The 22,499-nt window shown below is 41.7% G+C and overlaps 1 protein-coding gene across 1 annotated transcript in view; it reads left to right on the top strand.

Moving 5' to 3' along the window:
• Window positions 1–22,499, top strand: part of kcnh3 (potassium voltage-gated channel, subfamily H (eag-related), member 3) — a gene marked incomplete at its 3' end in the record, with an annotated part of 118,161 nt that overhangs the window by 88,112 nt on the left and 7,550 nt on the right. Inside the window, exons 5-11 of the mRNA XM_079231128.1 lie at window positions 1,949–2,207; window positions 3,596–3,753; window positions 4,404–4,605; window positions 9,016–9,390; window positions 13,325–13,524; window positions 14,779–15,028; window positions 22,362–22,499. The exon at window positions 22,362–22,499 is cut by the window's right edge and continues 77 nt beyond it. Coding sequence (XP_079087254.1) covers window positions 1,949–2,207; window positions 3,596–3,753; window positions 4,404–4,605; window positions 9,016–9,390; window positions 13,325–13,524; window positions 14,779–15,028; window positions 22,362–22,499 — 1,582 coding nt within the window. The remainder of the gene's footprint in view (window positions 1–1,948; window positions 2,208–3,595; window positions 3,754–4,403; window positions 4,606–9,015; window positions 9,391–13,324; window positions 13,525–14,778; window positions 15,029–22,361) is intronic.

Below are 22,499 nucleotides of genomic sequence, written 5' to 3'. Positions count from 1 at the left end.
CGTTTCAGCCCTATGCTGGCAAGTGTGAGAGCGCCGAGCTGCGCAGAGGCCAAGAGCGGTATTGCAGACAGATAGAGATTTCAATTCTAGCTCGGGGGGTGGTGATCATAGGGAATACACCTTTTTTATTCAACGTTCATGTTTTTGTTGTTCGATGAAAGAATGAAGTTCTACTCACAAAATGTCAAAAAAGTCAAAAATGTCATTTTTAAAAGTTGTATTATAAATGTTTGCTTATGACAAGGTAAATACAGTTAAATTACCCCAAAATGTCCAGTTTATTCCCGTATAGTCCCATTTATTCCCGTTAATTCCCGTGGAAAGTTTCCAACTTCGAATATTCCCGGAATTTTGCAACCCTATGAATATCCGTTATCTAAATCATTAGGTCCTAAAATGTGTATAATGCACTAATAGCCGATTTATTTCCCTCCCTCTGTTCACGTGAATGAGAACGAAGCGTTGGAGGCGGGCTTAAAGGAAGCGCTAGTGCGCTTGATCTATGGACCCCATAACGCATGAGACTGCTTCAGGATCCGGCTCATTTTATCTGGATTCTTTACTCGGAAGTCAAACTTTGTTTTGTTATTCTCGCTTCGAGCGCCACTGAGCATCTTTCATAGGAATTGAACGGGGCTCGTTCTCGCTCTCTTTGGATGTTTTGGCTTCGCTTCTCTCCGGTGGGAGGAGGCGGAGACACGTCGTCCATCTCCAAACACTTGTTGTCTCCTCTGATCGATGCAAAAACAAGTGTTTAATCTGCTTCCTGGACTCAGCAACAGGTTCATTATAGTCATGACATGTCTGGTTGCCATGTGATGGATCGCATGCCAAACTAGCCCCAGCCGGCCTCTCCTGGAATTATTATTTATTTCACTTGTGAGACTTTTGCACTAATGATCACATTCAAGTCGCAGAGGTAAGAATAAATATAGTACAAGCCAACTTTTAAAAATCCCTGCAGGTTTATTCAACAACAAAGAATTCCGACTTTTCAAAGACTCTTTTTATCCAGATGGAATACAAAGTTATTTACTTTTTTTTTGCAATAAAAAGAAGTTTGTTTAATTGTTTCCCAAGATGCGACAGGGTTTTCTTAAACCACACAACTAGCTGCAGTGTAGCCTGTAGCTCTGCTGCAGCACACACACCCTGACAGATGGTGTGAAGGGCATCTGGAGTGTGATCACGTTGACTTTGGGGTAAAAGAGCTGCATTTTCGCTGATCTCAGTGATAAAACCCAACATGCCGACTTGTGCAGTTTCCATCCTGCAAGCTTGACTCCCACTTATTAAGGGATTATTTGTTTTCAAGTATGGTTATTTTAGCTTTTTGCATTTGCTTACACATGGAATTGAGCTGTTTTGTATTTTCTTTATTGATTATTAATGATACAAGTATCCAATTTAACCGTTTAAACTTTTTTTAATGCGCAGCTCAGTTGTATTTCTTTCTTCGCTGTATTAACGGAGGCTTTATTTGAGGTGATCATTGCAATAAGACCCTGTGTACGATAAGCAGGGTCCTCAACATGATTAATAAGGACACAAAATCTATCAGAAAATTAGATTAAAGCAATACAGTCCTTTTAATCGTCAAAACACTGAATCGTAAAACTATGTTTTCTTCTTAATGTCTCTTTAAGTTATAAAAAACACGTGCCACAGTTTCTGACATCATTACAAAGTAAAGATATGTTAATGCTCTGTATTTTGCAATTAACACCTGTAAAAAGCCAAATGAAAAATAATGTCTTGTAGATTTTAAACAAACTGTAATTCCACCCGAGGGGCTCTTGACTAGAATGTGAGTGCAAAGCGAGTGTTTGCATGAGAGAAACAGAGAGTGGTGATAACGTCTCTCTCTCTCTCTCTCTCTCTCTCTCTCTCTCTCTCTCTCTCTCTCTCTCTCTCTCTCTCTCGCTCCCCTCCTTGCCGTCCGATCCAGAACATGTTCGGGGAGAAGCCTCCGATCCCGGAGTACAAGGTGGCAGCCATCCAGAAGTCCCGCTTCATCCTGCTCCACTACGGGACCTTCAAGGCCGGCTGGGATTGGTTGATCCTGCTGGCGACCTTCTACGTGGCCGTCACCGTGCCGTACAACGTGTGCTTCACGGTGGTGGCGGGGCGGGACGAAGGCAGCGGCGCCGCCCCGCGGAGCCCGCCCAGCGTCAGCGACATCCTCGTGGAGATCCTGTTCATCTTAGGTGCGTTCGTGAGACGTCTGCCACGCTTGCGTGGAGCCAAATGAAGTCGTTTTAACGGCAACGGACACACACCTGAGCACTGGCGTCAACGCGTGTTTCCATTAGCGCTTTCTTTAATCAAACACAGCTAACGAGACTTAATAATTGAGAAGATCGGCTATCTGTTCTGCGATTCATCAACCGCCCCCCGAAAGAGAAGCCAATGAAACAGCCTGTCTCTTAGAGGCTCATCAATCATGATGGAAGTTTAGTTGGAGTTTTTAATGATGCATACACAGCAGTGAAAGGGATGTGAGCCATTCACAACAGATCATTAAGTCTCATTGCCAACCCATTTCCTAGAAAACAACAGGCCTCTCTGTCCCCTCCGTTGTCCATCTAACCGTGGGAGAGTTGTGCCGAGTGCTCTTCAAAGGACAATTTGCCTTAATGGAAAAGAGTGAGCACAAGCCCTGCATCAACGAACTGCTGCAATGAAATCACACGAGCCACCCGCAGTTAACGGATATCCTGTTTGTTATGACTAATAGGCCAAGCCTGTAGATGTGACATCAGGCTTCTGGTTATTTCTGATCATATGAAGCTTTTCATGAACTAACTACACACCCTACAGACGCCTATTCAGACCCGATACATGGAAAACCAGGTTCACATGAGAGCCACGCTGCTGGTTTTGTCGTGTTTTAGCCCCTTTATGACACAAATTGTATTACATTTTTCTTTTAAGCCCCCCAAAATTACCGTTTTGTATATCGGTTGCTCTCCCCGTGTTACCTTGAATTCTTCCAGATGACTTTGTTTTTCTTGCACGCCCTCCCCGGTGAACGGAGAATCAAAAACACGAGTAAAGTCTTGATCAATTGAAGCAAAACTGTATTCATTTGACAGATTGAAAATAATTATCATTTGTACATCAATTTCCTTGAATTCTTGGAGGAAAAAAAAAAACACGTTTTCTCCAAGAATTCAAGGAAATTGGTGTTCAAATGATCATTTTGTTGGTGAAGTATCCCTTTATTGAGAAGATTCTTATAATTAAGATGTCAGCGTCTTTAAATGCACCAACTATAATCACTTTTCTTTTCAAACCTTAAAAAAGTAAAAGCGACACAATGTTTCCGAACAGATCACAGGATGTCTCCAACCTTCTTTCTCCCGTAACTTGAATAAAGTGCAGTTTGACTTTGAAGACAAAGTCACTCTGAACCTCCCGTGACGTTCTTTTAAGTACATAATAAGCATCGCTAATATCCTCAAACCTACATGTGACTCGCTGAGTAACCATCGCTCTGTACTGTGCGTCCTTCACCGCCATGTTTCAGTAATGTGTCAGTAGCGCCTGCGCTCTTCCTGCTGTCATCTTCTGCTGTGGTTGTCGTCCTCTGCAGACATACTGCTGAACTTTCGAACTACTTTTGTGAGCACGTCGGGCCAGGTCGTGTACGACGCCCGCTCCATCTGCGTGCACTACGTCACCACCTGGCTCTTTGTCGATCTCATTGCCGCCCTGCCCTTTGACCTGCTGTATGCTTTCAACATCAGCGTGGTGAGTCTCCTCTCTCTCTCTCTGTGTGTGTGTGTGTGTACAAATCAAGCCTTCACTTTGTGTTTTGTTTGTTTGTTTCGAGGAAAGAAAAGCTCTCTGTCTCCTGCATTCATTCTCCACGCCGACGCACCCATGGCAGCGAGCCAAATTAGGAGAGAAAAAAGGGAAAGTTAATGCAGAATGCCGTTGGCTTCCTAGTGAATTTATTAGATCAACATTTCCTCAGAACTGATGAGCATCAGACTGACAAATGGGAGCGAGCCAATCTGGTGCTGGTGCACACAGTGCAGGTCTCATTCGTTTCTGTTTCCGCGCTCAGAATCCTAAAGGGAGAAAGATTCAAACTGTGGGCTAAGGGTTGCTTCACACGCATGCAAAATGGGTTTAAAATTTAAATTTGGAGGGGGAAACGATAGAATAAGATCTATCTTTTGAATAAAACCGTCACCTCCACTCAGAAAAGTGTTAATAGCACACGATGAAAAGAATGAAATAAAGAATGCTCAATAATTTACATCAAAATGACCGACTTTTTCGCAGGACGGGGCCTTTTTATATGGATAAGAAACACTGGAGGCTGAGGCTGTGTGTGTGTGTGTGTGTGTGTGTGTGTGTGTGTGAACCGATGTGGTCTCTATCTGCCTGTGCAGTACTTCGGGGTCCACCTGTTGAAGACGGTCCGGCTGCTGCGGCTGCTGCGGCTGCTGCAGAAGCTGGAGCGGTACTCCCAGTACAGCGCCGTGGTTCTCACGCTGCTGATGTCCATGTTCGCCCTGCTGGCCCACTGGATGGCCTGCGTCTGGTACTTCATCGGCCGCAAGGAGATCGAAAGTCCTGGCTCCTGGGATATAGGTCAGTACACAAGGAAGTGCATCTACTCAAGAGGTGTGAGGTACATTTACTCTACTGGTGATTTCCTATTAAATATGATGCATGCATGATGAAAACACACATCGTTGAGGCTATTACCTCTGTTTATTGCATATTCTTTCCTTCTTCTTTGTACTGTGAACATTTGCACATTTCTTGCACAAAAAAACGACACATTTTTATTCAGATATATTTGGCACAAGCATCCATTTGTACTCGAGGAAAAGCTGATTAGAATTTGGTAGTCAGAGGTCAAACACGTTTTTCATATTTCTATTTCATACAATGACTGATAGTATAAAATGTCATTTAAAGTATTTTCTTTTCATATTTTTACTGTAATTTTCTTTTATTTTCTATTTACGTTTCTTGAGTTTTGTTTTTAACTTTTTGAACTAAGCTCCTATAATAATGTCCACTGGCCACAGCCAAATGAAATGTTCCTATTTGGTATTTCCTCAACTCTATATTTAGTGTCTGTGGGGCGGGAGTGGAAGCATCCATTTTCTCTGGGTAGAAAGCTTTTCGTATTCAAGTTTGTAATTGTCACTGTGCCTGTACAGTAAATATGCTCCCAGAGCCTGAAACCAGAATTTAATTTTGGGCAAATTGAGCAAATCTAAGATTGGATACTCCATCACTCTTGTCAATTATACCGTGAGCTCTGTCCCCGGAAAAACATTTTGAGTGTTCCCGAATGCAGATTAAATGAGATCTCATCTTATTGCAGCCCCTCTCTGTGGTTTCAGTGCGATGAGAAGTGTAGATTATTGCATGAAAGTCTTGCTTAGTTCGTCTTAAACCCTTTGCACGCTCATCTCCCTCAACTTGCTGAAAAAAGACACATTGAAGATGACACTTAAACTCCTGAGCAGAATGATGTCAGTAATTTTGCAGTTATGCAAAAGCACAACCGCCGAGTGTCCGGAGTTTTCAGCCCAGCCGATGCTTTTTGATAAGCTTTGTTGATATTCCCCGAGCATCTCTGGGTGGAGAATCTCAAATCCTGCAGGGGACGTGAAGCTCTGGCATACAATCTGATAAACCTGTAGAAACAGATGGGCAGGGAGCTTTGGGGGCAAAGATCAACACAAGCATCAACAAGGTGTTGAGTCAAACAGTGAACCACAATGAGCATGTTTTCTAAGCTGTGGACTCGACCCGGGGACACATAACGACATGTTTACTTCACTCTGCCTGTTCCCAATGGTTTCCTCTACCGTTCTCCCTCCATCTCTCTCTCTCTCACATTGATTTGTACCCACCTATCATTATCCTTTCAGCGAAACCACATAATGACAGAATCACAGCAGTCAATGCATGTCAGCGTTGCCTCGATTTATTATTCAGGCAGACGGGGAATCCAGGGGACAGCAAAGACCAGCCTGACCTTTCTGTGACACTAACTGAGATTCACAATAAAGGTCCGCTATCGGCATGGACATCGGTTTAACGGCTCAATCGGCTCCCACTTGGGAGAGGTACAGTTTTGTCTGCAGGGCTATTGGGTAATTGAAGGGCTGTCCTCACAGTCCCTCGTGGGGCTGTAGACGTCACACAGGGCGCAGACATGGACGATAAGGATAAGGAAATGGACATAAAGTAGACATGGTACATGTTGTCATGCATACTGTAGGTTTCTAAAGAGACCTTTGGATTTACTGTTGGTCTTGCAAGATTTTAAGAGCCAGAAAATCAAAAATTCAACAAGAACTTTAGAGGTGGGAAGCAGGCGCCGGCTAGCACTGCCTGTTAGTCAAGGACAAACAACCCCAAATACACAGTACACATCTTACATTTTTTATATCTTTATTTTTTTTTAAACACACACATTCGGGGAAAAAGAAGAAAGAAACATCTAGCACCCGTAGAGGAACTGAATCTGTCAACAAACCCCATGAAAAGAGCTTGGCTGTGTTTAATCACCGTGCTCAGGAAGGTTATAACTGAGATGCATTTGTCCCATTGACTTCGGGCTCACCATTGCCTCTTTAGTGGAGTTTATTTTTTTGGCATTGAAGGTCAATATAAAACTGCATGATGCATCACAGCTAATATGGTATAGCATTAGCGTCCTCCATGCTGGACTCTCTGTTTCCTCAATAATAGTGAAGGATGGTGTCAAAGTCCACCAAAAAAAAGAGTATTGGTACTTTTTTCTTTACACATTGGGTACCAGTGACTCACATAATGTCTTCATGAAATGACTCAGAAGGCCAGTAAAATCCCGCGAGACTTCCCAGTGGCTGTAGCTCTTGAAATCCCCTGAACACTGCATCTCCATGGCAGTAAATTGAGTGCGGGGAAAATCGGCGTGACAGGAGTTCAGGACCACAGACAGCTCACTAGAGAGTCCAGTCAGTTCGAGACGAGAAATCAGCACCTTGGACAGAGGCAGAGAAACACTGTCAACAGTTTCCACCGAAATAAATCAATAGAAAGTTCAGGTACTCTTGGCCATTTCAAGTGCTTGCCTCGTAGAATAGACTCCTCTCTTGAACAGTTTCAACACATTCAGGGAGATTTAGAGGGATAGAGGACTGTTGTAGTAGACTGCTTTAGTTTTGGCTGTTGTACCTTGTTTTTATTTATTTATGTTTTGGCAGAGAGCAAGTATATCTTGAGTCTTGAGCACTTAAATGAAAAAAAAAGGTAAAATCAATCGCCGGTCCATGGAGCTTTAACTGATCATGATTTGATCATTTCTTAGCGGTGAGCAGCAGGAATCAATGATACTTCAGCTTGTGTTTTGAATCCTTTTGTATAGAGTGTTTACTTTACCTACACATGCAATCCATCAGATGGCTTAAAACAAATGTATAGTTAATTTAAATATTTGCATATTCTCTGTTATAAACTGCCACTGAAGTCTGAGCACGATGTGTTTATGCAAAGTCAAGTCATTAAAGAAAAGTGCCTTTAATTCAACGTCGGTCTCCAAACCTGCTCTGTTGTAGCTCGTCCCTTTCCATAACATTAACGGACATGCCTGATTGCAATATAACGGCTTAGCGGGTCCACAGTTCCTCAGGAAGGTGGAGGTTAAGTTGTGTGCTAATGACAAAGTAATTAGGAAACTACTCAGGTGCTAAATCCTCTAATGTTGTTGGTTTAGCTTCACCGCGACTCTGCTCACTGCTCGATTGTCACTTCTGCTTATTTATGCTGGCAGGCTGGTCTCACTGTCTCAGAACACACACACACACACACACACACAAACACAAGGTCAAAAGCTTCCAGCCTGTAGAAGTGTGTGATGCCGGAGATCAATGGATGCATCCATATTGTATTATTCATATTCCCTCCCCTTGCTGTCTTTCTGATTCTGCTGTCAGCGGCTCAGATGGGTTTTACCACTCACACACACACACACACACACACACATACACACACTTACACTCACACACACACACACACACTCACACACAGCTGTTTTTCAATAATTCATCATTCCTCTCTTTTTACTTTCCGCCTTCGTTATTCCTTCCATGGCCGTCTTCTTTTCTTCCTTTTTTCCTCTGAAGCTGAATTATTATTATTGATAGTTGTAGCACACTGGGGTCAAGTCATGTGGTGTCCATTTGGTACACAAAAGAGACAAAAAAACTAAGTATTATTTGTGCCAGCTACGCTTTGGACAGAACAGTACAACTTAATGTCCGGGTTCAGTGCAGACGAGCAAAACCAGGCCCTGACCTACAAGGGTGGACAACGCTTGGATTATTTTAAGTAAACGGAGCAATACAACAAGATAAAAAACACCGTTCCGGTCAATGTTCCTCTTGAGTAAAAGTGCATCCGTATACCTGCAAAATGTATCTTAAGTATCAAAGTACTTCATGCAGAAAAGGTCTCTAAGAATTCTGAGAAATCTAATGTGCATAAGATAATGTCATTCTGTTGTTTAACACATTACAGCATTATCATTATTAATGGCCACCTCATGTAAATCTTTATCTACCTCCAACATGATACAGAGCCTTTAATCTCTAATTATGCATCATATTTCACAGGTTTATCCTATGTTTTAAATGTTATAGCTTTAGCTGTTAAATAAAGTAGGTTGCGTAAAATGTACAATATTTCTCCCCTGAGATGCAATGGAGTTGCACAATATAGTTCCATAAATGGGAGTACTTTAAAATGGTACTTAAGAAAAGTACTTGAGTTAATGTACTCAGTTACTTACCACCAATCGATGCCTATCACTGAAAGTCAGCGCTAATGGAGCTTTAGTGTGCAGTTGGAGATGAAGAAGGTCTAGTGTTGTGCTTGTAATAGTATATAATGAGTTCCCTTTATCACAGGTAACTGAAAAAGATCAGCCAGTGCTGAATTGCTGTATATTTTTTGAGTAAAATAAAGATTATTCCTTTCATTTCTCTCCTCCAGGTTGGCTCCACGAGCTGGCCAAGCGCCTGGGGACCCCCTACTTCCTGCCCGCCCTGACGTCGCCGGTCCCCGTCACGGCCAGCAGCTTCCCGGCCAACAGCAGCCAGTGGAACGTGTCGGGGTCAGAGGTCGCAGCGCAGGGCTCCTGGAACTCCAGCCAATATTATGGAAACGCGTCCGGGGGCGAGGTCACGGCGGGGACGGACGCCGGCGGCGGGAGCTTTGGGGTGCTGGGCGGCGGCCCGACGATGCGGAGCAGCTACGTGACGTCGCTCTACTTTGCCCTGAGCAGCCTCACCAGTGTGGGGTTTGGAAATGTGTCGGCCAACACGGACTCAGAGAAGATCTTCTCCATCTGCACCATGCTCATAGGAGGTGAGAAACCTGGGGTTTAGTTCCACTACTTTAGGGACGCACCGATACGACTTTTTCAGTCACGATACCGAAACCAGGACTTTGGGTCACGGCAGATACCGAGTACCGATATCAGAGTTTAGGTCATGAGCTGTTTGGATCATTCTTTTAAGTGTCAGGCAACGTCGACTTAAACGTTGCTTTACTAACATTGGAAAAGAAAATGGAACAAATAGATACATAGATATCTATTTACTTATTTATGTATTTATTTATTAGTAAAATACAGAAACCTACACTTTGCAAAAATTCCTCAAGTGTAAACCTTTTTAATGCAGCAACAAATTGATTTAAAAGTTAAACAGGAATTAAAATAAGAGTGTATAATGTACAACGATTCAAGGATCATTTAATGTCCACACAGGGATGCACAGGGTAGTTGTAGCTCATTTGCAACACAAGAAAAACATGACAAACAGAAACAGTAGGGCATTCCTGTCGTGCATTTTTTATTTTATTATTTGCATCATAAACAGCAGCAACAAAAACAATTCTCTGGGCAGATAATACGGCTGGAGTCTTCACATTAAATATTCAACCTCAGGAAAACATTGTCCATCATTCAACTTTGACTATAGTTGAGCACCGAGCACCATTGATGTAATACATTATGTAATATACACACATTATTTATTTCCCTTTTTCAACAGTAGTTGTAGTTCCACATACAAAGAAACGTCTGCATCTCTTTCCAGAGGTTTTTTGTCTTTTAATCCTGGGCCGTGCACATCCCATCATCCCATCATCCCATCATCCATCTTACTTGAGTCAGTATCGGCCCGGTATCGGTGTGTGCGTCACTTCTCCTCTCAATCTTAAGTACTCACTCAGCTCATTATCCGGCTCCAGTGAGACATCAACACTCAGCCGAGCACATTTTGTACAATAGTACCGACACACACTCTTGTATGCAAAACCATCCATTCAGCCTCTCATTAGTGCGTTGATTCTTGATTGAGGGGTTTCATTACATGTTCGGCTGTGTGCTTGTTTGTTTGTTACCGGGATGTATCGAAATCGATCTGACTACAGATGGATTGTCTATCACTATTATTTAATATTAAACAGCGAACGCTTTTTGATATTACTAAAACAAACCGAGAGCATTCGGCAGCTCTGCTTTTTTTGTAGTTTTATGGAGAATGGTACATTTCAGCAAAGAAAAACTGATGATTATATGTTCTAGAATATGACCTCATATTGGTAAATATCCAGCCAATTCTTGAAAAGGAATCAAATACTTGAATTTTGTCACAGCACTTGAAGATCACAAGATTGATTGGAGGAAATTGGAAAAGGGCATTTAACATAGTACATTTAACGCTGCAGTGCTGGCAGAACAATCATTTCAAAAACATATAATTATTTGATTATATTTGATTATTTAAATAGAACTCTGGAGCTCCAATCATTGAAGATAATAGGTCTTATAAATACATTGTCTTCTTATCACTTAAATTTGCCCTGTGAAATGTCAACGAGGGTCTTTAATCACCGAAAAGTAGTTCCTTAAATACATCGGCACAGTCTATTTACCGATCCTCTTTACTGTCCTGAAATTCAACATGTGTTTGCGGATGGAGCTTTAAAACCTGTGTGTTATTTTTAATAAGCTGCAATAATATGTTGCAGTAATAATGAGTCTGATAGATACCATATCTGTTTTATATATGTTATCTCGCTTCACTAAAACAGTCAATATTCGTCGGATACAGCACAGTACTACCTGTTTGAGTTATGAATTCTGATGTTTTTGTGCTGATCCATAATGACGAGAGCTGAATGTTCTGGAAGAAAGCAATACAAGAAGAAATGAGAAATAAATGGAAAGGTTACTTGGTGAGAGAAAAGATTTATGGTCAGAGGACACAATGATGTGTGAGGATGTCTCAAGCCCCGGTGCACATTGAATTGGCTGTAAATGTGAACACACACACAGCTGTGTTTTCATGACTTTTGGGGACATAACATTGACTTGCATTAATTTCCTTGAGACTTATCCTAACTTCTACCAGCCTAACCTTAACCTAGTACTAACCCTTAACCTAAAGCTAACCCTAACCTTGAACCAAGTCTTCACCCTAAAATATAAGGATTTACGTGATGGGGGATGTGCTTTTTGTCCCCACTTTGTCCCCAAAAGGAGGGCTGTCCCCACAAGGTGGGTAAAACACGCCCACACACACACACACACACGTTTACTATTATACCTTGAGGACATGTACGTGGATAACTTACAGTCATTCTTTGATGGCTAAAACTTTAATCATAATTTAAGATATGATAAGATTGTTTCCACAGTGAATACATGACACACACACACACACACACACACACACAAACACACACACAGCGTTTAGGTAACAAATCCCAATGTCTGTGCTCGGCATTTACTGGATGATAGAATAATAAAATCTGCTATTTTCCTTTGAAAGGTGCTAATTAAAATGTGTGCCATAGCCTATTACATTTTACATGTTACAAAGCTAATATTAGCTGTGCTGTAATTTATAATATTTTATTTGATTCAGTTTCAGTTTCACACACACTGTCTTAGTAGAGCATCAGATATGTATTAATCCATAGTTCAAAACAGATGTACTATTTCCTGCTGCTAAAAGCTGCAGTACTCTTGGTTTTTTATTGAATGAAGAGTGGAGCAGGTGGAAAATGAATTAAGCTTTATTTAGTACGAAACAAAACCAAGGCTCCTAATGTCTTTTCTTAAATGCTTTTCCTCCACCTCGATGGGAAACGGCATGAGGTGAAGGAAAGATGGGACGGAGATCTCATAAGGACTTAGGAAAAGATAACCGCTGTGCTAAATGAATCCCACTGCACTCACTTGCTGTTTTTTTAACAACTGTATTTATAACACAGATAAATTGAGCACAGTTACAAACTCAGTGCTTTCAAATTCAAGTAAGGCTTCCAGTCCAAAACAGAATGGAAAACAAAAAGTGAAGAAAGAACAGATGAACCCGGTTGTTGGTTGTTGGTTTGGTCTTTTTATGGGATGTGTTGACAGTAAGAAAAACATTGAATAAAGCTGTCCTCGTCCTTTAATTACATTTCTGCTTTTGGAGTGGGTGTTTTTTGTGTTGCATTGCTTTTTAATAACCTTGCACCCACAGAGGTGTGAGTATGTGTCCTCCCTTATCAAAGCTAACTCAAACACACAGAGAGAGAGCGAGTAAAGAGAGGAGACCATGGCTTCATTAACCTCTCTGAATTGTTCGGTCCTCTGTGCCCTTAAGCTCTAACTGAAAGATATTTATACGTCTTAACTCGGCTAAATGTGAGGTGGGTCACTGCGCCCGCGGGAGCAGCCATCCTAAAATGATGTCATTAGTCTGGGTGTCACTGGACTGTGTAAGTGTCCTGTGGCCCGAGCGCTGTTTCAGCAGCTTTTCTACTTGGGCAGGAATTACATTTAGGGAGAGAAACCGCTCTGCAGTTCAGTCCGAAAGGAACGTTATCAGACACCTGCTGGGCAGCTGTGTTCACATTCAACGCCGACATGTTTATTAAGATAATATACAACAACCGAGAGTCATTTCTCACACTGGGATCAGAGCTGTTTGGGGTTTTATAACGATAATTTAGTGTTTTTCTCACTAGAAATAAAAGATTTATTCATCACGGGGACTCTTTTTATTTCAGTGGTGTGCTATTTCCGTTATGTGAAAGCAATAATCCACTTGTGGCAGTGCTTTACAGTGGTTTTAAAACAGCTAAGTCCTTTAAAGCCCCGCGCTCTTTAACTTCTTGGGGCTTACGAAGACGTCCAGCGAAGCTCCCTGCCGTGCAGAAGCTTCATGGGATTTTCCTGAGCCCTCGAGATAAAAGCCAATCAAACAAGTCTGTAATTAAATCTGTATCACACTCCTTCCAGCGCTGATGCATGCGGTGGTGTTCGGTAACGTGACGGCCATCATCCAGAGGATGTACTCGCGGCGCTCGCTCTACCACACCCGCACCAAGGACCTGAAGGACTTCATCCGGGTCCACCGGCTGCCCAAGGCCTTGGAGCAGCGCATGCTGGAGTGTTTCCAGACCACCTGGTCGGTCAACAACGGCATCGACGTCAACGAGGTGAGGAGAGACCTGCGTTCTCCTCGTGTGTATGCATTGCAGTTCTCACTGTTTCCAGGTGTTGGAATTCATTGATTATCATGAGGAACCAGGATTTTTAATAGTTTTTATCACTTTCCGAATGAATGTCAGTTGTTTTACGTGCACATAAAATAAAAATCTGTTTTACTTCTCGTTCAAATCAAAATTCTGTTTCACTTCTCTTTACTTTATTCATCTTTTTTTCCCTTCCAGAATGAATCTTGATAACCTGAACCTCAATAGCCTTCATTCAACTTTCATTCTGCTCCACATTTTCATTTATCACATCGTGTTGGGGAATTACTGAAAGTCTCGGGTACTTACAGATTTATGAAAGGCTGTGTGGAAGCCTGCTTTTTATTCTCAGGCTACATCCACACGCATCAAAGAAACCATCTCCGTCCACAAGGGCGCTTCAGCATTGTTTCCATCCGTACAAGAACGCCTGTAAAGGAATATCACACGACTATTCACGTACACTGGGCGTGCGGGTGGAAACAGAAAGTTCCAGAATAATACGACATTTAGTGCTCTTTAATAATAGAAGGTTGTGCTTGATACTTCAAATCTTCCTCTTGAAACTCAAACGGACAAATCTCGCGGAAAGTTTGAGACATTTTATTTTTCGACGCTGCAGGTCTTGTTCTATTTCTCTCTCACACACATCAAATCTACCGTAAAAGTCGGGTTACAAGCCGCTCCTACCTCCGGTCAGTGTCCCGCTGTAGCAAGCTAGCAGCAGCGCTAGCTAGCACTGCTGCTAGCTCCCCACTCCTGCTGCTAGCTCCCCACTGCTGCTGCTACTGCCCGCGTCCCCTCTGCCCAAGTCGGGTGTCAAGCCGGGGCTGGTCCCGCTACCTTCAGTGGTTGTTGGGGAGCTAGCGGAGAGCTAGCGGAGCACTAGCGGAAGTTAGCGGGCAACTAGCATGAGCGCCAGCTGGCTACAGCGGGGAGCAAAAGGGGACACTGACCGAAGGTAGTAGTGGCGTGTAACCCGACTTTTACGGTACTTGAAAATGAACACTTACAAATTAAAGTTTACTAGATTATGGGTCAATACATGTGGTCAACACACATCTCTCACTCGTTTCCTCTGCCGGTGGCTGAAGTCTCGGTCGTACTGGAGAGCATTTACGCTTTTGTTCGTTTACAGTTTCTGTGCGGACTTAATAATCATGCAATTACAGCCTCAGAACACCTGTTGTTGAGTGTGAACCGCCTCTTGCTCGACAGCTGCTGAAGGACTTCCCAGACGAGCTGAGGGCCGACATCGCCATGCACCTGAACAAGGAGCTGCTGCAGCTGCCCCTGTTCGAGTCGGCCAGCCGGGGCTGCCTGCGCTCGCTCTCGCTCATCATCAAGACCTCCTTCTGCGCCCCGGGCGAGTTCCTCATCCGGCAGGGAGACGCCCTGCAGGCCATCTACTTCGTCTGCTCGGGGTCCATGGAGGTCCTGAAGGACAACACCGTGCTGGCCATACTGGGTAAGTCACCGGAGGATGAAGAGCTCACAGTCATGTGGAGCCACAAAAGGGCAGATTGTCCCTTTGGCATGTTTACAGTGTTCAATGCACCCGTTCACATAAAAGATAAAAGAGGGACACAAGCAGCTGTTTGGTAAGATTGTGTGTAATTCAAATACTTAGGAGAGACATTAGAATACTGTGCAGTACGTGTTAGAAGTCTTTTGTAGAGGTTTTGCTTCCTTTTTCTATTTCTTTCCCTCTATTTATATATATTTATTATGGGGTGATTATGCCGGTTTCTTCTGAGCCAAACAGAAATGTTAAATAACTCCAACAACATACTTGCTTCTGTCTCGCCTTTAATATTTGAGCTATGTTCCTTTTTGTTTCCCTAATTTAGTGCAATCATTTTCTAATTAATTAATAAGAGACTGGAACAAAAAAACTGATAACGACAAGACTTTAGCTGATTGTTGGACTTAATTTGTGATACAGAATGGGATGAAAACTACACAGTACCCCCGTAGCTTTGGTAGACAATTACCTGACAACGTGAGACTTAATGAGAGGAAGTGAGATGGCGATAATACGTCTTTTAATATCAAATACTGTTAATGAAGTACGGACTGATAGATCGCCTCTCAGTTCAGTGATTTCATTATTGAAATCCTTCCACAGGGATGAGTTTGGTTTCATCCAATCAGACCTGAAGAGCATCTTGATTCTGATTTTAGTGGAAATTAGCTTGATGAGGGAGACGAAGGAAAGGAGGAGGAAGGACGGATGAAGGCGTATGGGTGTATATCACTCAAACGAAAGGGAAGGCATGGCTGAGGGAGGGCTGATAAAGAGCTGTTGTTTGTGCTCCGCTGCTTTACAGAGTTATCACCAGACTTGACACACACACACACACACACACACACACACACAAAGTCAAGGCTTCCCCGCAGTGTTGAGCCTGTGAGCTATACACAGTAATCCTCCAATCCAGCGCAAATAGAGATGTAGGAAGCTATCAGACCTCACATATGGCAGAGTATAGATGTTGAAAAAAGAGATGAATGGATGAATGAATGACTGAGGCAGTGCTGTGTCTTGTGATCTTATGAATGCATGAAAACCAGATGAGGCTGGAGCACATCGGCTCCTCAGGCTTCATTTACATTCTGCACAATCCCAACATAGTTTTCACAGTTATGGCACATACACTGTATATATAGAGAATCAGACGTTCAATAAAGGTTATCTTTGCTCTACAAATTCACTGCTAAACTAAAGTAGTTGAGGAGAAAAAAATATTAAAAAGTCAAACTTCAGCCGAGTACATTTGGAGGAAAACGGATGCCAGCAGAAGGACCACTTTCTGGAAAATGTCAGGGAAAACTGGGAGCATTTTAAAAATGTTTCAGTCAATAAACCTTACTGTTAAAGTCATAGCAATGCATTTAAATATTTTGTACCTGTGTGAGTAGATTACAAAATCTTATCCGAGAGCAATTTGTGCCTGCGATATTTATGTTCGACAGTAGATTTTATTAATTTGCACACATCCGATAAAACTTGCAATCCTTGAAAGTCACAGAAACATCCTTAAAATATATATTAAAACTCTCGGCTTTTGGAAAGCAATTTTCTTGGAGATTAGATGAAGAAGCGACAAAACAAATCGGTGATAATATTCATATACATATATACACACGTATATATATTTGCTTGTGGTGCTCACAGTATTAATAACACCTTCAACAACCTGTTTTTATCATCCAGTCACGGGTCAGCAACTTTTTTGACATGAAGTGCCATTTTTAAATGTTATTGTTAATCAGCGTGTCATAACAACATAAAGGTTAACATACAATTTAATGATTGCACCATTAAAATTGAAATCACGAACGGATCTGTAGTTTTATATTCCATCCACATAGGCAACGTGAATAGCAATGTTGTTTTTAAAGGACATTGTAATTATATATGAGAGCGCCATACAGGAAGGCTGCCATCTTATGAAAACATAAAACATCCGCCTCTGAGGTGAAATCAGTAATGTCGGAAATTTATTTAATTTAATTTATTTGTATGCAGCTGAGAGGGCACTTCAACAATACACAATATATACGCTCTTGAAAATGTATTGCTTGTGTGCAACTGATTGCTGGTTGCAGGGATCACTACAGTCATTCAATTCATCTTAAGTGAACATGAATGTATATATAATGGAAATTTTGATTAAAAAATAAACCTTGTTTGTAGCCTTTCAATTGCAAAATCTTAAAATGTTGCACATCTGCAATAATTATTGGCTCTGGTGACACCAGAAGCCAATCCCTGTGTTAACTATGTTCGCAGACACACAACACATTTATGGAACAAAACAAAAAAATCAGAATCAACAAAGCAGTGAAAGTTAGAGACAACTGGCGCTAAAAGAAATCTTGCAAATTGAAATCTGAGCGGTCAGACACAATGTCGCACCTGTGACAACAGCTCAGAATCATTTCTTTAGTTGGCTGGCTGTCTCGCAGGCTGGAATCTAATTTCCCCTGGATGTGCATCAAAGCCTTTGCAACACTAATCCAGCAAACATCGAGCTTTCCCGAGGCGTGTTTATGTGAATGAGTAACGGACAGAGTGGTAGACGGAGAGACGAGGGCGTTTTCACGTGTGGCGACGACAGACGTATACGACTTAAAAGACAGTTTCTCAAAGGTCAAGATGAATTTAATTAATGGTCCGTACCTGTGCGTCTGTGTGTGTGCGAGATGAAGTGGATTTATCTTCAAATGCAGAGCCCTCGGCCCATATTTGATCTTGATCATGACACACACACACACACACACACACACACACACACACACACATCAATAGCTGAATGCGGTGCTGTGCCGGTATTAATAATGAATAGATCATTATATTATTAAAGCACCTTGATTATTAATGACAATGTGTGGGTCGAGCAGAGCCCAGAAGGCTGTTGGTGCAGCCCAACACGGCCTTTACCAAGAACCTGCGTCGACGGGCGTTCTTCCAGGAATTATCCTGTGTTAAAAAACGCTTTCATTTCCAACTATTGGCCAGTTTCACCAAAACAGATCTCCGAGTGTTAAAGTGCAGCCAGGTGTTCAGTCAATTAGAGTCACGGACGCAGACATGGGCGCGCATCATGCAATGTTAGCACATTCTGAAACATGAACACACACTCAATTAGCCATGCACACACACACACACACACACACACACACACACACACCAAAGCCATCAGCAATATCCTTTGGAGCTCGTACATTGCAGACTGCAGCTGGTAATCGCTTTTCTGCTGCTCTTTCTCTTCTCCATCAGAAAATTGAAATGTCATATGTCAAGGCTGTATGAAGCATTTCGGTTCCATGCGTGACTCGTGTAACGTGCTGCGATGGAGTGCACTCGTTTCGTCTAATTTTTCAGCCTGTAAATGTGGCCTTAAATTGACCTTCACTTTGGCCATCACACCAGATCAGTGTAACGTATGGAGGGAAGTCTTACGTGGAGTTAGCTTAATGGCGTGTGACAGTGGCTTCAGGTAGTCATGACCTCGATGGGCCCCTAGTGCACGCTAGTTACTAATCATGAAGCGCGCATATTTTTTCCCCTGCTGCCGCTTTCAGGTTTGAAAGGCAGCTTGTCAGTCTTGGTTATTCATTTATTTGAATAGCTCAATAATTAATGAAAGTGTAGAATGATTGGTCGTAAACACTGGCGAACGGCTTTTGACACAAAAAGACAAACAATAGCTTGTGACAACAAAAAATGGTGGAAAGCACAGACCAATGGACCAACAGTGAGTCCAGAAGTTAAGTCATTGATCACATACCCACTGAGCCAAAGAGCATGTGGGAGCTACTCTACCGTAAGCTAAGCTAACCCAGTAGCACAAAGACTACAAAACAAGCTATTTAAAACCAACCTATTTTTAGGCCTCTGCTCAAAAATTGCATGCCCAAACTAAAAAGGGTGTATCTCTGCAACCACTAGGGCTATTTTAATAATGTTGGTGTTATAATAAAAAGTACACATGTGAGATTTTGTTCAGATGTATACATATCAGTCTATATGTTACTGGTTAAGAGTAAATGAAGATGACACAGAAAAAAATGAAAAGGTTTTAGGTCTGCCGAGAAAAAAATCACTTTCAGGATTATTATTTTTTTGAAATGATGCAGCTGTAAGGTCCAACTCTAACCCAAATCATAACACAATATGTGAACATTCTCTAACCCAAATCATAGCTCAATATGTGAACATTCTCTAACCCAAATCATAACACAATATGTGAACATTCTCTAACCCAAATCATAGCTCAATATGTGAACATTCTCTAACCCAAATCATAGCTCAATATGTGAACATTCTCTAACCCAAATCATAACACAATATGTGAACATTCTCTCACCCAAATCATAACACAATATGTGAACATTCTCTAAACTAGATCAAAACACAATATGTGAACATTCTCTAACCCAAATCATAACACAATATGTGAACATTCTCTAACCCAAATCATAGCTCAATATGTGAACATTCTCTAACCCAAATCATAGCTCAATATGTGAACATTCTCTAACCCAAATCATAACACAATATGTGAATATTCTCTCTGCAAAGGTTGACTTTGATAAAGTGAAGCAGAAACCAAGTTAGAGAAAATTTAGGTGAAAATTTAGGCGAGGACTCCAAGATTTGCATTTGAGCACATCTGTGACAGTTTAATTTCGTCATGTACCAAACCATATATTTCACTTGTATATTACTTATGGTCTTCAATACATCTAAATACAGTAGTTTTTGACTTTTTTTCTCATAAAACAAGCTATGATTTACAGTTTTATATAACAATCGCTTAGTCTGCCCCCCCCAGAAAAATTGCAACACACTTTTATGGCGGCTACTTGGCTTGTGTTCATATGATTGTGGTGTGTAACAAAGTAGATTATATATTATTATAGCACACACACAAAAGCTAAGAGAGCTTGTAGCAAACTTGGCTTTGGTCACTTCATCGCTCCTGTTGGTGGAACGAATGTAAACAGAAAAAAAGCCCTTAAAAGGTACGTAGTTCTCGGGGAGCTCCCAGTGGGCAGCTCCTCTCGGGGGCTCCCCAGATCTGTTTGGTCCATAAACCTCTGTGATGGAGGGCCCTGCTCTATCTGCCCTGTCTGCCCTCGTCTCTTCCACATACACACACACACACACACACACACACACACACACACACACTGAAGAAGTCCAGACAAACACGCGCTCTTAAATGCCACTTTTCCAGCTCTCGCCCCCTGCTCAGTTTTAACATTCTGCTGTGATTATCTCGCTGTCGCCCCCTGGGCTCCGGCGTCACCCGTCATCCGCCGCGAAACAAAAGACAACTGGAGCCGAGCTGCAGCCGTGCGGTGTGGGAAGGGAGAATAAGTGGGGGAGCAGATGTGTGAGTGACGTGAAAAAGACAGAGAGACAAGCGGAGCATGTAAAGAGCTCATCCTGCCAAATTAAGAGCAGTGGGGGGTGCAATGAGGGTGCAGACGGCTGCTGGATGTGGAGGTGGTTGGAGGTCTCTGGGAGAGCTGGAGGGCCACGACTGTTTCCTTTCTTTTTTCCACTGCTTTGTCTGTCAAAAAGCCTCACAAAAGAAAGTCGGCCTCCATCTTTATTATATTTCATTCTTCTCGACATCATGCTGTGGGCTCAGTTAATAATCTCAATGAAGATATGCTGCATGTATATACAGCACAGTTACATACTGTGCACTGTTCGGGGGCTTCGATATCAATCTGGCTTTGTTTCCGTGAAAGCGACAGCGTCTCTGCTTTGCATTTACTGACAAAACACTCCTCCTCATCGGGGTTTCAGACAAAGAATCATTTAAAAAAAGAAATAAATGGTGGATGGTGCCCATACATCGGCAATAATCCCCTTTCACCAATATGTCCACTGCTGCCGGTATGCTTTTATATATATATATATATATATATATATATATATATATATATATATATATATATATATATATATATATATATATATATGCATCTGTACATGTGCATACTATACATAACCATCCAGTCCATGTATATCCATTCATTATTTATTACTTTTCATATGTATTATTTACAACATATAGAGCAAGTTTTTATGTCTTGTGTGGTCTTTGGTGCTTGTTGTTTATATTTATACAATATTTATGACACAGTCCGTTCAATTCATGACCTTTATTTGTCCGGCGTTGTTGTCCTTGTCCCTGGCTGTTGTTTCTTACTCTGTGTCAGAGAAATTCCTTCTGATTCCTGAAAGAAGGCAGAAGAATAAAAACACTTCTCTCACTGTAATAATGCATTAAAAAAAGAAAGAAAACGTGTGAGACCAATTAAAAGAAGAGGAGAATCCAAGCAGAGGCTGAGATATCCTGACCTATAAGTCACTAATGTGATGAGAAAAGAAAAGGAAGTGGATATACATTATCAATCAAGCAACTCAGCAGTGTGTCTTTGTTCTCCCCGCCCGGTAATGAAATGGTAGTTACGAAGCCGAAACACAGATAACCCTCATCATCAGGGTTCATTTCATCAGACTTCACAAAGCTCCTTCAGAGCCACAGAAGACCTCATCATGAAGTGTATATATATATATATATATATATATATATATATATATATATATATATATATATATATATATATATATATATATGTATAAATATGTATTTATCTGTAACTGTTTAACTAAGAGTTTCAGTGATTTCTCTTCAGCTAAAACTTCTTGCTTAGTTTGACAATTTCAGATCCATCAGTCCTTTCAGCACTTTCACTTTCCTCCATCTTCTTTCACTAATAGTGCTTTGACTGCCACAAGTATTTCAATTATTATCTATTTCAAATGTTTAAATTGACCAGTACAGATGTTTCTTCAAAAGTTTGCATCATGTTAAATAATCAAGTACATTGGTTTTCACAAGGATGCTAATCTTGATTTGCTAAATCAGTGGAATACTTCTTTAAAGAGCTTTTAATACAGATATTGCACCAACTTTGACATTCAGGAATACTAACTCTGCTAAAGGCTGTTTTGTGATGTTAGTATATCTTTATAAAAGAAAGTAATGTACAATTACCATTCAGTGCAACACCTTCTCCCTGCCATCTCTGTAGAAATGACTTTGCAGGACCATCCCTTTGATCTTCGTCTGTCTTTGATGATCTGCAGCTCCGGCCGTCTGTGTATATCATTTACTTCTCTGATTCCCTCAGGCGGAGACGGCTAGTGAAAACACACTCTCTGATTTACCGCTTCAAAGATGTAAATGTGTCCGTGTGTCCTTCTGCAGGTAAAGGTGATCTGATTGGCTCGGACTCCCTGACAAAGGAGCAGGTGATCAAGACCAACGCCAACGTCAAGGCCCTGACCTACTGCGACCTGCAGTACATCAGCCTCAAGGGCCTCCGCGAGGTCCTCCGACTCTACC

The sequence above is a fragment of the Taurulus bubalis genome (assembly GCF_910589615.1).
Source record: "Taurulus bubalis genome assembly, chromosome: 15".
Taxonomy (NCBI): domain Eukaryota; kingdom Metazoa; phylum Chordata; class Actinopteri; order Perciformes; family Cottidae; genus Taurulus; species Taurulus bubalis.
This window is presented reverse-complemented; position numbering and strand designations above follow the sequence as displayed.